Source organism: Ixodes scapularis, unplaced genomic scaffold, assembly GCF_016920785.2.
Source record: "Ixodes scapularis isolate PalLabHiFi unplaced genomic scaffold, ASM1692078v2 PGA_scaffold1__304_contigs__length_218370807, whole genome shotgun sequence".
In the NCBI taxonomy this organism is placed as follows: domain Eukaryota; kingdom Metazoa; phylum Arthropoda; class Arachnida; order Ixodida; family Ixodidae; genus Ixodes; species Ixodes scapularis.
In genome coordinates, this window is record NW_024609846.1 from 207785547 (window position 1) to 207804120 (window position 18574).

Below are 18574 nucleotides of genomic sequence, written 5' to 3' on the forward strand. Positions count from 1 at the left end.
GATGTCGATCAGTTCATAGTCGCAGTCACTAACGCTTGCCTTAAGCTCCTCCATGCGTGCGGCCAAGTGCGACAGCCTCGAAGAAGACGCACGGGAGCTGGCCGCTGCATCTGGCGTCGGAATGCGTTGCGGGGACTCAGCGGCATGAGGAATCGACTTAGGCCGATTACCCTGGAAGCGACGCTTTTAAAATAACTTTTTCGTTTTCGTCATTTGTTTAACATTGAAAATCCAGTCTCATAGTAAACAATAAATTACCTTACTCGTGGAAGCACTCCAAAGCAGAAGCAAAAGAACGCGCGTCGCGAGTGATACCGGCTTTGTATGAGGATTCATCAAGCTAAAAACGTAAAGGCAGTCAGACTTTTGCTGTTGCCGGACGAGCAATAACCATTCCGCTAAACCTAAAAAAACCTGCGGTTTTTTTACTGATTTTTTTTACGGCATAGGAGAGGTACAGATCATGCATAGGTGTAAAAGGAGGCGTGGTCAAACACCTCCTAGGTTTCGGAAAAGGTCATTCTTCGGATAGATAAATAGCGCACGCGCAAATGACACAGTCAGAATGGTCCAGGAAAGACTAGGAGTTCCAAATCTCTAAAAAAAAATATATATATATCCTTTTTTTCTTTTTTTTTTAATTTCGCCTTACCCTGCTTTTTTATTGTTTAAAACGATGCAAGTTGTAGGCATAAACACACTAAAGATAGCACAACGGGCAAAACAAATTTCTCACGAGGGAGCGCGTCTTTTTACTTTTGGCACACTTCTCTCCCTCTTCTCATCTCTTCGCTTCTTTTTATTTGTGACGTAGTCGATTATAAAATTTAGAATTTTCGTAAGCTGCATGTCTATATTATTTATAACGACATTCGTAACAAATTTTTTAAGCGCAATCGCGAATTTCACGCAAATATCAAAAATCGGAGTCTGGAAGTGATGTCGCTTCCTGATGTTTTTATCCTTCTTCGGAAAACATGGCGGCCCTCGGCACCCTGTAGCAGCTAGGATGATCGGGGAGTCAAGGAATCGGATAAGTTATCTATGTTTGGTAAACTTACCTCTGGCCTTGGACGTTTTGCTTCGCGTGATGTGACCTGCTGCGGGAAGTTTGTCTGAACGACATCCCGCCTCAACCAAGGTACCATTTGAACACCCAACGCTCTAGAGACGCTTGGGCTGACCTCACAATCCTCGGGACATAATGTCGAGAACAAATAAAGGGCGTCATTTCGAAACCCTCCAGTAGTCATTCAGAAATTGCAGCTAGCCAGGCCGCCTTCTCTGACGCATTCCTCCAGAACCTATGCAGCGTACTTTCGGTTGTGACTCCGCCAAGGAATACGTTAATAGACTGATCGATGCGGTCTCTTCAGAAAGCCAACGATCGCTTTGATTTACCCGGTAGATTGGTGAAAATTCCAGTGACTTCTATTCTTATTGGCAAGAGCATGAAATGAATTTATACACAAATTAAAGAAACACTTTGGGCAAGAGAAATATTTTCGTGCTCCTAGTTTATTAGCTAAGTGTTTAGGATACACTCCAAAATCTGGCGAACACGCCTCTTCAGAGCCCGGTTAGAAAAACAACTTTTATCTAGGCACTGCAAGAATAAAAATGTTCGACGGATCTGCGCGGCCACACTTGATATGAAGAACGTCACGATCAGAGGCGCAATCGCACATGCGCACTGAATATGTAGCGCGCACATATGTTGATCATTCGAAGTTCTGGAGCGTGTGCCAATGAAAGCCGCACGTGCTCTACTACGTCATGTCGGCGGCGCTCGACATTGGAGTCGAAGCGAGCTAAGATGCTTCGATGCAGATTGCAATTTAAGGCCAAAACGTATTCCTGGTTCTGTCACTTACTCCTCTCCCCATAATATGGCAGTGGTGAGATTTACGCAGACGTAGATTTCCTGGTTTATTAGAGGGAAGCCGCAACAGAAGGCAATTGTGTAATTTATGTTTTATCCTTTTTGTTTTGTTATATTGGGGCAGAGGGAATATTTCCTCCGGTTATTTTTGGTGCTTTTCGACCTTGAAAATGTCTCTTGAGTATCCAGACTATTGAGAGAAGTCCATTCACAGCTGCGATGGTGTGAACGAGGCCGTCATAACTTCCTATGTTGTCCCTGAAAAAACCTATAAACAAATTGTAGATAGCGTTAGACAAGTAAAAAAAAAAAAAGCTTGTAATTGTTAGAGTAATCTGAATTTCGTATATTGTTTCCTCTCAACTGGTGTTTTCCATGATTAGTGCTGTTTAATATCGCCACTTTTGTCAATGGGGCTGATGTATATGCTCCAATAATAGAAAAGGGGCGACAGAACCTGATTATTAAAATAATACGGTGACAATAGGAACTTGTTAAAAATATGAACACACAATAATAGATAATATTACCTGAATATTGACCATAATAACAGCATAGATTATTTTAGCAACCGCTCAGGTATTTAGATGTAGATGTTAAGGTAAAATATTAGGGTTTCATTTACAACGTCAGTAATCTTAATAGAAAAGACCGGCCGAATATAATTCGATTAGGTATTTACATCTAAGGCGACAATAAAGTCACACAAAGAAATTTCTTGCTCGTGCCGTTGAATGAGCCGCCACATTTATTTTGAATTGAGCAATTTGACCCCCACCCACGATGGTTACGGTTGACTAGGTGCTCGAGGGGAGGAAAGAAAAATGGTGTGATTAGAGTTTTAAACATAAAACAGCCTGTGTCCCGAAATGTACCAGTCAATATTTTAAATGTATCGCATTCATTTAGTTCAATTCAGAACGCCACTTACCGATTAGTGAAGGTCTCGTCATTATCACCAGTCCTTCCAAGAACAACATGCCGCCGAGAAGGATCGAGAGAGAGCGCCCCCGGAAGTCGCTGATGAGCACAGGCGCTGGCAAGGCCGCCATTATACCGCCACTCACACCCAGAAATAACGTTACGAAAACGAAAGGGATGAACGAACGCGACAACGCCAAAGCTTCAAATCCGGCTGCATTACCTATAAAACCAAGCACCATGACTGTGGTCAGTGACATGCAGCCTCTGTCTACAATTACGCCACTCAGCACCCTCATGAGGTAGTCTCCGACGGAGTAAATATGCATGAAGTAAATCGAATGGTCACTTTCAATGCCATAGTCCAACGCGAGGTCAATGTGCACTAAATAAAAAGTCGTCATTGAATAAATCTGAACCGCGAAAGACAGCGTGTCAATGAGAAATGTCGGGGTAAGAAAGGCCTTCAACGTTTGCTTGAGGTCGGAGGTCGGTTTCACACTGAGGACTTTGCTCGGGTCCTGCTCAGTTTGTTTGGACGCATCCTTACGAATACCGTTGACAAACGCTTCGCCTTCACTCTGGCTGGTCTCAATGTCCAAATGATCGGCCGAGTTGTCCGCCAAATTCGGCCCCGTCTCGTTCATCGCCAGCAGCACTTTGGATGGACGCGCTTCGCCCTGAGCGCGGTGCACCTTCAGCCATGGGGGGCTGTGCAACAAGATTGTGGGAGGGAATCCGTTTAAGGTCAGGGCTCCCAGGAGAAGAAACATTCCTGGCATGCCGTACTCCAGCAGGAAGTAGTTGGCGACTTGTGGCATGAAGAACACGTTGAGGCATTGCGAAGCCCAGGATATGCCGCATGCCGTGGTTTGCCACTTGTCGAAATACTGGCAAGACACCACATTGACGGCAACAAATATCCCGGCCACGGCTCCGCCTAAAACAAGAGATGAGATGTGATAAGTAATTCGGAATCGACGCTTTATGACAGATTCACACGACGAACAAAATCAAGATTTTCGTCCGCGGACAGTGTATCACGTGACTATGACGTCACCGATTCTTGCGATCCGCGCCTCGTCCGCAGACAGGCGAACTGAAATCGCCGAGCACCTTTTTAATCGCGGTTCTTCGTGGGGAATCGAGTTGAAAAGCGGTTAGTCGAACAGCAGTACAGCGTTTTTTAGTTTCTTTTTGCGTGAAACGTTTTTTGGCTAGGTATTCGGAATTTTGTGAAACCCAAATGTGAAGCCTGGATAAAAGCGTGGCCGCGAGGCTGGACACTAAATGGTCCTGATTGGGGTCGAAGAGGACATCGCTGTGAAAAAGTGTTTGCGCCAGCAGGGAATCAAACCCAGACAGCTTAGGCTATTAAGTGAGCGTCTTTTTAAGGCGAAATATAGTAAAAACGTTATATGTAGAAAAATTGCTTCGTCCAATAAACGCATGTGATCAAATAAGATCTTATAAACGCATAAAGAAGCATATAAAACATATAGGTACAATATACGATTATATGCGAAGTTATAAGCAGGTCTCATATTCTCGTGTATTGGACTTATATTGTTCTTGTATACGCTTAAACGATCTTATTCGATCACGATCGTTTATTGAACAAAGCAAGTTCTTTCACGTACAACATTTCTTACTAGGGAAGCCATATATGTCTCCTTGTTCAGTCCACTTTCAAAGTCCTGGAGCGAAAACACGTCGAGGCACGAAAGGTATCAAAATCCAAGCTTCACACTGGACCACGAGATTGCGTTACTTGTGCCAGAATCGGCGGAGGTGCTTTGTTCCTCCAAAAAGACTTTTCGTTCTTGTCCCTCGGCTGGCGTCGAACCAGAGACCTTTCAAATCATGTTTCTGTCTTTAATGCATCGGTGCTTGGGCTTTCGCCTTCAACTCGTCTTAGGGATAACATAAAAGACCCTGTGCCTGCATGTCACGACGCATTGATGTGGGTACAGGTACTATCTGGCGGGAAATCGTATGGGGCATCCGCTCAGGGTCCGGCAGATAGCAACTTGACGCCCTGTCGAGCGTTTTTAAAACTCTGGTTAGCGCCGGTATCTCCATTCCAGGGATTTCTATATAGTGTCCCTGGCACGCGTGAAGCCTGTCGCTAAATTAGTTCATGAAGAGCGCCGAAAGCATAGACGCCACACGTTGCACGTGCAACACAATTGCCCAGTAATTTGCTATCCATTGTTTTCGGAGGAGCAGAAACAACGACGGCGTATCTTCATATTTTGTCCGTTCACTAGTTTGCTTTGTCACGCGATTCTTGGTTGCAAGCGTGAAAGAAGCTGCACAAACTTTGCCCCGCTGAAGTGTCGCAGGTTTCATGCCGCGATCTTTTCTGCACGTCCTCCAGCCTTTCAATCAGCAGTGAGACTTAAAAAATAAGAACTGTAACTTTGTAACTTCATCATTCTCTCAGTGTACCCATTAACGTGCTTTTTTATTACTGTTTTTGTTATGCGATTCACTGAATTTTGAAGCTTAGTTTAGACTCTCCGTAGTGTAATACCCGGAAACGAGTTCTCAAGTTAAAAAAAATACGACATTTCTGGCAGCTGTGGTGTACTGTTGAGTTGTGCGCGAACTCGTGGTGCTTGAAGCCATCAACAAACGCTTCTCCGCGTGCCCACGACTTCATCGCTTTTGCTCCAATGCCTACTCGAGCAGGATCACGATTGCGCCATACCTTGGGTAAGCAAAGCCGGGGGGAAGTGGTGTTGGGGGTATGGTTAGCGCAAGCTTATAACGATGTTTTTTTTCTGGCTCGGTACGTAGCAGCGGGACAGAACGATCCTTTTTCGTGGTAGTGCCGCGAAACTAGGGATCAAAGTCGCTTTCACTCTTGGACAAGGGTGTCACACTGTCATGTTGGCCTTCCGCACCCCTGTGGGGTCGCAAACAGAAAAAAAACTCCGTCCTGGCCTGCGTCTGCTCGTTAACTCTTCCGTGTGTATGCGCTTGGGAGATGAACGGTCAGCGGAGATTCCGTCACGTGATCAATCCGCGTGCAGATGTGTCCGTCATGTGAATCGGCCATTACAGGTGCGTGAACCTCTTTAATCTGCAATTCCTTCCCCCCATTCCCCTAAAAAAAATCATAAATTAAAAGTTTGTGCTTACACACAGTAAAATCGGTCTGCATCTATGGGGCGGCGACACTGGTTCAAGCTGTAGATGATACGTTTTGCCAGTGCAGTACGACTACTAGCCTGGGGTCCTTAACGCATTCTGCGATCCCTGGTGTCATACGCGGCTTCTTTGGCAATCGCGCCCACCATTCTCTGCTTTCCCATTTCGTATTGAACGTAGCAGGCCACAGAGAACAGGAACAAAGGAAAAGAACACTAAAGGCACAGAAGGGCTGATTCGCAACTGCGATACATAATACACTAAGAAAGAAGAAGATAAAAGTACCGAAAAGGTTCCCACAATAAGAAAAAAAATTGGGTTGTGTGTATGTTTATACAGCCTAGAACTTGGTCTGCCACAACGGGCGACGAGTCTCCCAGCTGTAGATGAGCAATTTAGCCAGTGCGGTACAACCGCTAGCCTGGGGTTCCCACAATAAGAGTGCGCCAAAGAGACAGCTTGAAACATAGAGCTTAGAGCTATATTATCCTACACTAGAGGTCTAGCTGACACTAGCGTCTATAGGACTTGCGGTTCCAAAAGGCAGCAGACAATAACCAGTCCACTTTTCCGCTGTTCCTGTGAGAAAACGCGCGAACATTTTGTCCCTTCGCCGGAGAATAAGATAAATTACCTTTATTACTTGAGTCGTAGCGAAAAGTAGGTGACCTTATTAACTTTATAAAAGTGAATTGTTATAGTTACAGTATATTTCCCATAAGTTTGCGGTGTTTAACTTCCCATTATTCCGGGTTCCGTCCACTTTTCCACGGCAAGTGTGTAAAGGCAAGCGGCGAACCAAAGCAAAAATAAGAGTCGAGAAAAACGCAGGACTTGTTCAACAAGCGCCAACATCCCGATGACACTAATATTGATAAATCAGGCGATATAAATGCTACTAATACACCATTCACACGGTCAGCATAAAGGCACCTTTAGCATAGGTCCTTTTGCTTTCGGCGAATCAGCCCGTGCTCTTTGGTCGTGAGCACACGCCACGCGCGGAGGATCGTTAATTGATTGGCCTCAGAGAATAAAGGTCCCTTAGCTAAAGGTACCTTTACGGTCGTGTGAATGGGTATTAAGTGATCCCCATTTACGAGCGGTTAAAAAGCGTAAAACAGTAAAATTACGCTCACCATAGAAGGTGTTTTGCTTTTTATTATGGTGCTCAATTTATATGGCGGTAAGAGATTTCAGGCTTTTTCAATAGTTCCGAACTTAGAGCAAACTGATATTCTCACCCATATATGGGCAGCAAAGGGAATGAAACGAAAGCTTTTAATTGCAAATCGGACTCATTACCCGGCTTTGCTTTATTTAGAGCGCAGCTCTTAGGCGCCTCTTTATGGCTTGAGCGGCATCGCAGTCGGCGTAACTGGGCGCGTTGCATTACGGGACGTTTCCCCGCTAAAGTTAGCGGGAAAATTTTTCAGCAAAATTTAGCGCGGAAAGTTTTTTCGCTAAATTTAGCGGCGAAATGTTACCGCTAATTTTAGCGGCAAGTTTTCCCGCTAAGTTTAACGAAAAAATTTTCTCGCTAAACTTAGCGGAAAGGTTTTCCCGCTACGTTTAGGAGAAAAAAAAAAGTTCCCGCTAAATGGGACGGGAGCAGGAGAGGAGGAGGGCTGGACGGAGGGGGAGGAGGAGCATACCCTCGCCTCCTCCTTCTCAAGAGCTGCGCTCTAATTCGACATTACAGAAAGTTGTAAACGTCTTTCATTTCTTATCTTCTACATGCATAGTGTTTGTGTGTTTGTGAGTAGTTCTTGACGTCTCTCTTTATTTTCGAGATGCTCTTCATTGTTTTCACACCTAATTCCCATGCAGGAAAGTGCCGAGCGCTGACAGTGTCGGACAGTGTACATAAATATATGTACGAAGCCAATATAGCACCGTTTTTATTCCCATGATTTTTAAAAGGAAACGGCGTAACTGATCAATATTCCGTCTGTCTGACTGAGAAATGTTCCAAGCTATCTAGTGAGTGCGAGTTATTGGTGATATTTGCTCTTATAGTCAAGTTCGGGGAAAAAAATGCACTCACTTTTTCCCTAAGAAATGCATTGCCGGTAGTCAATTTCAGACTGGCTTCTTTCTGCTTCAATTTAAAACCGCACACTAAAGCCAGTTGGACATCCTGCTTAATATAATAACTCCGTGACTTTAAAGGCATAGCACAAATCGCTTAAAAGATGGGGTACCCACAAGTACTCCAAATCAAAATGACATGATTTGAAACTACAATTCAATTATATTACACAATAACCTTTCCAAAATTAAGGTTTCCTCATCTGACAGCCCAACGGAAGGCTGGGTAACGCTGTGTTATCAAAAATGATTGATAATAGATGACTCTAAAATTCTACGACTTTTTTTTATCTCATCCAACAATCGTCGTGCCTTGAAAAAAAATGATGAACACAAACAAGATCTGCAGTGCAAAGAAAGATGATCCTCCACCGTTGATTTTTAAATCGGTCATGTTCTGAGAGGTGGTCATTTAAGCACCGAACTGTCTCTACTACAAAACGTCTGCCACATGTCAGTGAGATGTTGTACACGACACTGACTGAACAGGAAACAAAGGGGGGATTGTGGCATTTTTGGCATACTGCTTTCGTAACGTTGTCGAATGTTGAACGAAACTTGGAGCTGATGTGAAGACTTTTGGGTTGAGCCGAAAATACAATAGGAATCATATTTATTGGCCACTATTTTTAAATTATGCGATATTTTGCGCAATGTCATCATACTACCGCGCGCTTATGTAGCCAAGTCAGCAGCTTCCTTGGCTGGCACGCACGTGTCTCGGGTTAAATTCCCGGCACTAAATGTCGTTTTTCTCTTTCTTGATGTCAGTAGGAGTTTCGAGAAGGTTCAAGAACCGCCTAGCTTGTTTGTTCATGTTAAGAATGCATAGTTCGAGGACGATCAACGAAGGATATGCTAGGCTCCCCGGGAAGGCTGAAAAGGAGATGAACCGCGCCGTACAAGTCAATCTCGCCCGAGCGCTCGATTCTGCTGTTACGCCGCCATCGCCGCCTTCTACGATAGCCTTCTTCTGTTTTGTTTTGGGCACAAGTTCGCCCCATTATACCTTTGTTTTCCTTCAGTCATATGTCGCATCATCAATTGTCATTCGTGAAAATACCAACTGTGCCAGATTAGCACTCTTTCCCACTCCACTCTCCCTTCACAAAATCGAATATGTGGGAAACAAATTCACATTCTTGGGTTTCCGCAACAATGAACGAAAGCGCGGTCCTCCTTAGATTCATTGGATAATGACCACACCGTGTCAACCTCCCGCAGCTCAAGTATCTGTCATAACCCCAGTGTGCCAATGTGTCCTGTTGCATATGTAGCCCAGCAGGGGGCTACAGCTGGCCGGATGTGGAACGACAGCACTGTGCATTGTGTATATAAATGCCAACCCTAACCGTGGGGCGTGTCTGTACTTTATGTCAGCAGCTGAGCTGCAGTTGTTAGAATAAACTGGTCCAAGACCAAGCCTGGTCTTGTGCTTTCAATAATGGCGACGAGGACGGGATATTCAGATGCTTTATCTCGACTTACATTGAAAACGACGGCCGGTGAAGAGCAGCAAATAATTTTTTTTTCACCACTAACAGAAGTTTCGTTCACCGCACAGGAGGTGGCTGAAGCAACTAAAAAGGATGAATTGATAAACTCAGTAAGGGACATGACATGTCACGGTGCCAACCTTGCTCGGGCGGAACTGATCTCGAAGCCAAAGGGATAATTTGCCCCGTGCAACAAAGCGAATGGGCAACCCCTCTGGTAGTAGTACCAATGAAAGACGGCACTACAGTTAGACTGTGTGGAGATTATCACGTAACTCTTAATCCCCGTATTACAGTTGCGCACTATCCGTTGCCGTTGCCTGAAGATGTGTTCGCGTCATTAGCAGAAGGCAAGATGTTCACCGTGCTTGATTTGTCAAAAGCGTACTTGCAACTCGAGATGGATGAGCAGGCGCAAGAACTAGTGACCATCAACACACATCTGGGTCTGTTCCGTTCAAAACGCTTGCTGTTTAGGGTAGCTAGCGCGCCAGCCATATTCCAGTCTGTAATGGATCGGCTGTTGAAAGGAATGGAAGGTACAGTGGTGCTATCTTGACGACGTACTTATTGCGGGAAGAACAGAACGTGAGTGTTTGAAGCGCACGAAGCAGGTGTTACAAACATTCCGTCACCATGGTATTCAAGTAAATGCTGACAAATGTCAATTCCTTCAAAGCCGGGTTTGCTATCCGGGCCATGAGATTGACGAAGTCGGCATTCATCCGACTAAAGAGAAAGTTGAAGCTATTTCGGAAGCTCCGGCACCCACTTCGGTGACAGAGCTAAAAGCTTTTCTGGGATTAGTAAATTTTTATGCCAAGTGTTTGTCAGGAACGGCAACCGTTCTCCAGCCGCGGTACCGGCTTCTACGCAAGGAAGCAATGTGGGAATGGACAGAAGAATGCGGAAACAGTTTTCGGAAATGCAACTTGCTTTTAATTGACTGGTCAGTCTTCGCGCTTTATGATAGCGGTAAGCCCCTGCGCCTTACGTGTGATGCGTCAGCATACGGACTGGGGGCGGTGCTCGCACACGCCGACAACCAAGAAGAGCGGTCTATAGCTTTCGCGTCACGCACCCTCACGGCAGCCGAGAAGAACTATACGCAGGTGGAGCGCGAAGCACTGGCCATAGTCTTCGGCATAAAAAAGTTTGACAAGTACTTATTCGGTCGCCAGTTTGAAATTGTCCATCAGCCCTTGGCGCAGCTGTTCAATCCGAAAAGACATTCGAGTCAAGTGACGGTAGCCAGAGTGCAGCAATGGAAAAATTTGTTGGCGTCATATCAGCATACTATCAGGTACAAAAGGCAACGGAGTCTGGGACATGACATGGCGAGGCTGGCCCAACGAAACCGAGGATAAGTATCGCCCGTATTTCAACCGTCGTGTCGAGCTTGCTATCCAGCAAGGATGTTTGTTGTGGAATTCTAGAGTCATCATTACGTCGTCGCTAAGGCCGAGCGTTCTATTACTCATGTACGAAGGGCATCCCGGTATTAGCAAAATCAATATGTTGGCTCGAAGTTGGATTTGGTGGCCCCAGCTTGACGTAGACTTAGAGGAATTAGTGAAGCGTTGTGAGGTGTGCCAAAGTGTGCGCAGGTTAGCGCAGCCCGTTCCGATTCAATCATGGCCAATAGCGGCAAATCCCAAGGAGAGGGTTCACCGGGATTTCGCAGAAGTCGAGGGGAAGTCACTGCTGCTGAAGGTGGACACCTACTACAAGTGGCTGGAGGTAAAGCGCATGAACATTACAACGGCGACTTCCACGGTGGAAGCGATAAGAAGCATATTCGCGGCGTACGGCTTTCCCAGGGTTGTAGTAACAGATAATGGCCCGCAGTTCAGGTCACACGAGTTTGAATGTTTGGTGAAGGAGAATGGGGTTAGCCACCTATTCACACCACCATATGACCCCCAGTCAAATGGAGCAGTGGAAAGGTCAGTGCAGACCACAAGAAAAGCACTTTTGAAAGCCAAACTCGAAGACGAAAAATCGGGTTGTAAACGAACATTGCAGCACCTTGTCGACCATTTCTTGTTTTCATACCGAACTACACCTTATTCGTTCACAGAAAAAGATCCGAGTGAACTCTTTTTATCGGAAAATTCGGACGAGAATTTCTATGCCCAAACCATGCGCAGTGACAGCCTGGAAAGATAAAGTGGAACGAAACAAAATTAGGGCTGATAGAAGACGAGGAACAAGCCGTGTATTTTCGCCGGGTCAGGAGGTATATGTGCGAACTGTGCGAAATGAAAAAGTGAATTGGTGGCCAGGAAAAATTCTAAGGGGGCGCCAACGGTAACATTCTTGGTTCGCGTAGGAAGTGCAGTGAGGTTTTGTCATGCTGATCACCTCCGATGTAAAGTGGAGACGTCAAGGGCGACCTGGTCCGCTCTATTTCTACATGAGGAGGAGGAGGAGACTAACAAAAACGTTGGTAGGCAAGATTCTCCGGGAGAGAAGGAAAAGGGTCCGATTCTTCCTTAACAGCCAGAAGGACCCGCTTCCCTACGGCGATCCTCTAGAACAAAGCAAAAGCCTCAGAGATATGGCTATCCTTGATATCCTCAGGCGGTGTATGTAAGGTGTGTTGTTTCCAAAATAAGGGAAGAGAAGTGTTGCATATCTAGCCCAGCAGGGTGCTACAGCTGGCCGGATGTGGAACGACAACACTGTGCATTGTGTATATAAAGGCCAACCCTAGCCAGGGGGCGTGTCTGTACTTTATGTCAGCAGCTGAGCTGCAGTTGTTACAATAAACTGGTCCAAGACCAAGCCTGGACTTGTGCTTTCAATATGTCCCAACCCTGTTCGATTTTTTAGCGTATATCGTTATTGCACCCACATTTTAAGCAAGAGGACACGTGTATTTCTTTAGAGCGCAGCTTTTAAGCGCCTGTTTCCAGCTTGAGTAGCGTCGCCGTCGCCGTCAACGTAACCGCACGGTGCGTTATGGGAAATCTCCCATAATGCACAGCGCGGGAGCCTGGTGACGTCACGCGTGACGTCACGAGGGCCCCGCGCGGTGCATTATGGGACATTTCCCATGACGCAACGCGCGGGGAGGAGGAGGGGGGAGGGGGACGAGGGGAGGAGAAGGGGAGGAGGAGAAGGAGGCGAGGAGGAGGAGAGGGAGGGCAGGAGGGAAGAGGAATGAGGAGCTTGAAGGATGAGGGAAGGGGGAGGTGAAGGAAGTGGAGGGCGAGGAGGAAGAAGAGGAAGGAGGAGGAGTAGCAGGGAGAATAGAAAGATGAGGATGAGGGAGGAGCAGTACACCTTCGCCTCGGTACCCTTCCCTCCTCCTCCTCAAGAGCTGCTCTCTAATTCGGCGTTACAGGGTGTCGTAAACGTCTTTCATCTTTTTTTTTTTTATTTACTCTTTGTAGAATTCCCTCGCCAAGTAAAGCTCATTCATCTGAGTTGGCTGGTCATCATGGGCTGTAAATGTGAAAGATTTGCCCAAATAAAATTTTCTAGATGCGCAGCCTATTATTCTATTGTCTATAAAAGGAACCTGCATTAGGGATTCTAAGTTTCAGTTGTCAGTCATTCGCAAATTTTAATCAGTTGGCGCGCCAGTTTGCTGCCTCTGTTACTAATGTCAGGAGGGAACACTCACAGTTTTACAGCTAGGCACTTCTCAAAGAGTCTCCAGAAGCGGGTCCCTCCCATTTCGGACAGTTCATTAACACCTCAAGATACGTTCTGAAATGGATCTAGCGTATAACGAGCGAGACACCTCCAGATGCACCTTGCAGTAAAGACTCAAGATACGGAAAAACATGAATGTGCATGTTTCTTACCACCTAAAATATGAAATAAAATGGCGAAAGTTAACTACTGGTATTCCAAGAGCGGTGCCACCTGGTTACATTTGAAAGTCCAAGGCGTGAAGTTTGACACTGCTAATGTCATAGTAGAAATGTCTAGTAGAGTACTCTAATTTCTTTAAAACTGCTAATGTTTATGATGGCATGGGACTTCTCTCCCAAAATTAAGACATAAAATGAGGTTCATTATTAGCAAACCCATACTAAATACGTATACTAACCATGAACTACTGCGAAGAAAAAAGTGATAAAGTTGAGATTGGGCGCAAAATAGCACACGCTCATTCCGGCTCCAGCAAGGAAGGTGCAGCTGATCAGAACCCCTCGACAAGACCACCGGTCACAGAGGAAGCCGAACGGGAGTGCTGCAAAAAACAAAACGTAGCACTACTCTTAACTCACAGGGGGGAAATATTCTTCACACAACAGAAAAAAAAAGTCTACAGAGACACGCGGCGGCGTTGCTTGTCTCGAGCGTCCTATTACCGCATCACAACCAGCAGAATTATAGCGTCAGACGACAAGGACACCGAAGAACAGTTAACAAAAGTGAATGCAATGAGCCACGCCCCGAGTTTTTGTCCGTGACAATCATGGAGGTGGGAAGCTTCTGGAGGCGACATGACGCCACCAGGGGTAAAGCCAGAAGCAGGGGCTCCGGTACCAAAGGGGGGGGGGGGGGGGGGGGGGAGGGCAGTAGGGGTAGTCACCCCCACAGGTACTAAACAAGAGGGGGCATGCCCCCAAACTCAAAGCTGTTCCGACCGCCTTCCCCCCCCCCCCCCTTACTCTTCTCCCCTCTCACCAGGGTCACGACCCGTGAGGATGTTGCATGTTGAAGCTGCACTCCATAGGCGACGAGTCGCCACAGGCTAATCCGACGCGAAAGATAAACCACACACACACAAACACAGATATATAAGAGAGAGAAAGAGAGGGAGAGAGAGGTGAACTACACCATGCGACATGAGCCCCCAGACGTCTCCCCCACACATCAGATAGACTTCAGGAGCCCCTGGCCAGAGGTGTACAGGGAAACACACTTCCAGCGATGACCCCAACTGCAGCTGTTTCGGTAACCCTCGGGTGACACCTGAGGGCGACCAAAACAGCTGCCGTTTTGATCATCGTGGGGCCGTGCCCCTCGGGAAGCCAAAAGTTTGGAGGGACACGCCCCACGATGAGGAAAAACCACAGACAATTTGGTCACCCTCGGGTGGCACCCGATGGTGATCAAAAGAGCCGTGATTTTGGTCATCGTGAGGGGCGTGTCCCTACACACTTCTGGCTTCACCCCTGGCGGCGTTGTGTTGCCTCTAGAAGCTTCCTACCTCGATGGTGACAATAGATAAACCTATTCGCGACTCAAATTCACTATAGGTGGCGGCGCCACTCTTTTTCCAAAATGGTGAGTTTAGTGAGGGTCAGAGATCCGTGCCGCTGCTGAGCCTGTCTAGTGTGCTGGCTTCACTGAGCGACACAAATAATTTCTGGTAATACGAGGAAGTTAGGGTGTTATGAGCTCAGGTCACCTCTCTGTCCTAAAAACAAAAACGGTGTTTAGCGTAATATTTAGGCCAGTGGGTACGTTTTAATACCGGAGGGAAACCAAAACTAACCTTTATTTTGAATTTAATTTCTCGGTATAGGTCTTAATTTCAGATTCTTTCATAACTCAAAATTTGTCTCACACCGTAATTATTTAGTTAAAAACGTTGTTCGCGGAAACTTTTGTCTTTTAAAAGATGGGGTCTTTCTTGCACTTTACAGGTAATACAGAATATTAATATTTGTTGAAAAAATCAGTGCCGATAGTTTTGCGTTCTTGCTGCGTTTTCTCGCTCAGATAATTGGCATTTGAAATAATGAACTGCGGGCCTTTCAATGGCTTTTTTTGGTATTTAGATGATTAAATGCTTTAACATTTTTCTCAGCACCAGAATAACAGAATAAATGCAACTTATACAATATGTTTATAAAACGTCTGAACTAAGAAACGCTGTTCTCACTACAAAAATTCAAAAACGGAATCCGAGTCAGGCAGCTGAAGAGTGCATGTTTTTGAAGCAACGCGGGACGCATAGGGGTTTATATTGCATCAATGGAGTGTTTGACTGTTTGCCTAGCTTGATAACGATGTCAGAGGTTTTCATATGCTAAAAAGAAAACAAAATGATACCTTTCAGGAAAAGCTGGTATGGTTAAATGGCGTATTTCTGTGATTGGTGACGTTAATTGAGAGCAAACCTTGCCGCAATTTATATTCATTATAACATACATATTAAAATTAAGATATTTTAATACGCAAATTTTCAAGCTCTAAAATAATTAGTTGCTTATGATCTAATTTCAAACGCGCGAACAAGTATGCCAATCTAAAGTGCGCTAGTTATCATCACTGGTGCTAATTGTAGCATTTTCAATTACCAAGTTATGAAATAAATAAAGTCTAAAATCAATGACAACATTCTAGCTAATGTGAGAAATTCATGTAAAATTAAATTAATTGAAGGTGCTATCAAAGTAGCGACTTTTGACAATCGGCAAAACTTCCAAAGTCGCCGCCAATATCCTTACATACCAAATTCCTCCCCGCCCCCCGAAAAAAGAAAACGGATTATTTTTTTTTTATCTTTAATTACTACTCTCTTTTTAACATTTATTTGCTTTCGTATTTGCTCGCCGTCGTCTTCGCCAATCTCAGCCTTTCCAGTTCAAAGGAACGACTACCTGCTCGCGCGTCTGCTTACTGCAGCACGTTTTGTTGGCGTTGGAAGCCGGTGAAAGAGTAGTGAGTTTAAGTATTGCGTATACGACCGAACCCAAGCGCTGTGTGTTTGCGTTAGCTTTGCGTGTTGCACGCTGCGCGTGCATGGAGCCCAAAATTGTGGTCTTGGATCGGAGTAAGGCAACGATGCGCACGCGCAACGTCGAGCACACCACCCTAACGCAAACGCACTGCGCTTTCGTTTGCTTATATACGCAATACTAAAACTGTCTAATAAGGTACAATTTTATACCGGCTGCAGCAACACGTTGAAACAGTGAAGAGTGTTGTTTTCATTCAGAAATGACATTTAGCTAGCCATGATCGCGAGCAGTTCCGCCGTGCCCGCTGAGCAGGAGAACTGGGGGACCCTCACCAGAGCGCTTCCCGTTTCCGCCGCGGGAGGGCGAGCAACGAGCTGGAGACGCGAATAGTCACTCACAGCAACAGAGAGCGTGGTATATGACGTTCACTTTTGCTGCTTCGTGAGTTGTTCTTTGCTCTTCCTATGGTCTAGCAACGCACTCTTATTGGCTGCGGGGTAGTAATAATACGTCCGAAACTTGCCACGCCCTGCAATTCTTTAGCTGTTGGGGTCTATACGCTTCGACAAATCTCCCGCGTCTGCTTTTCCGTATAGCATGCTGTGAGAGCGATTTGTTCCAATCCACAGACGGGGCTGGCCAATGACGAACCTCAAGAATGTTTAGACCTATAAAGATGTGATTGGGTTGTGACACTAAACATGCGTCAGATTTATTGAGAGCGTCAAGTCGAACGTAATGACGGATGCACTCTATACATCTTGATTCACAAATCATTTATTTCCTCTCGTTTTTTTTTTTTCCAAGGTTCTTTATAGTCATCAGTCAGCGCCCGGAATTTGACATCTCAGTGGTGGCGACGTGGACGCATTGAGCCATATTTGAAGATTTCAGGCGTGAAAGTAATTTTATTTATTATAGGATTTATTAAATCAGGATCAAAACAAAAACTATTCCTGCATTTCATAAGTCTGCTTACGAGAAGGGTGAACATGGTTGGGATACTGTTCTCGAGGATCAATGCACAAACCACAATTGTTTGTTTTCGAAGCTGCTTAGACATTAATTATGACGAAACTAAGGCATACTGTCATACTGTCAACCCTAATTATCTAGGCTTTCTTCACTGCCAACGCTTTCTTTTTTCTTTTTTTTTGCAAACCATCGAGACTACGACTGCCTCAATTTTTTTTTTTTTTCTTTTTTAACTTGAAACGTTTTTTTGGTTAAGTGCTTCAGATTTCTTGAAGCTGCATTTCGTGAAGCCGCATATCGTAAAGCCACATTTCGTGACATCACAGTTCGTGGCCTGTGACATCACATGACTTCCGTTTGCACGCTAGATTTAGCGGGAAATTTGACGCCACGTGATCTCAACACCAATTCCATTTTCCCACTAAATTTAGCGTAAAAAATGGTGTCACGTGACTTCATGTCACGTGACCTCTCCACAAATTTAGTATCCCCGCTAAATTGAACAGGAAAATTAACGTCACGTGACCTACACACCGCTCTAGGTTTCTCCGCTAAATATAGCGTGAAAATTAACGCCCCGTGATTTGATGTCACGTGAGCTATACGGCATTTTATTTTCCCCGTTAAATTTAACGGGAAATTTGAAGTCACGTGACGTACACACCACTCTGGTTTCTCCGCTAAATTTAGCGGATAAATTAACGTAACGTGACCTGATGTCACTTGATGTTAGAATGTTTCACGTATGCAACACAATTGGCAATCAATTTGGTACACAATTGTTTCTCACATCTTGTAGTTTTCTAGTCAGAGGAGAGACGAGGAATAGCAGCTAACTTTCTATAAAATTTAAGGCTGTGAATGAAGTGACGTATGCTACATCCACAATCGATAGTGAGATTAAATGAATGGCCCAGATATATATATCGCCCCAAATTCATATGTACCGCCGTTTTTTTTTTTTTGTGTGTGTATTATTATTCATTGTTTTTAGGGTTATTGCCTTGGGTAAGAAAATGTTTCGGAGCTCGCCACTCCCCTCGTCCCCTCTCTTCATCCCCTCCTATTGCCAAAGGGGTGTCAACTTGTACAAACGTGTGAGCAACATTCATCACCTGGTTCACCTTTACGAGTTCAATTTCTGGTTCAGAGGTCTACGAAGAGAGGGAAATATATGACTTGATAATAAAATGCTATGTTGAAAATATAGTCACCTGTACTGCATTGTGGTTTGAGTTGTCTTTTTATGGAGCTGGCCTTTTAAGGTAGAGGATAAAGTCCTCAAAGCAAACTGGAGGGATTGCCTGACTAATTTCGGCCAGTACCGAGGATGCACAAAAAAAGCACTGCCATAAAAAAAAAAAGAATTACATATTTTGAATCGCACGGAGAAGTGTTCA

At 45.1% G+C, this 18574-nt stretch overlaps 1 protein-coding gene across 1 annotated transcript in view; it reads right to left on the reverse strand.

Annotated features, from left to right (window-relative positions):
• Window positions 1–2787: 2787 nt before the first annotated feature.
• The window catches only part of LOC120838642 (monocarboxylate transporter 12-B-like), a 40719-nt gene continuing 24932 nt past the window's right edge, over window positions 2788–18574 (reverse strand). The window contains exon 2 of the mRNA XM_042290458.1: window positions 2788–3743. Coding sequence (XP_042146392.1) covers window positions 2788–3743 — 956 coding nt within the window. The remainder of the gene's footprint in view (window positions 3744–18574) is intronic.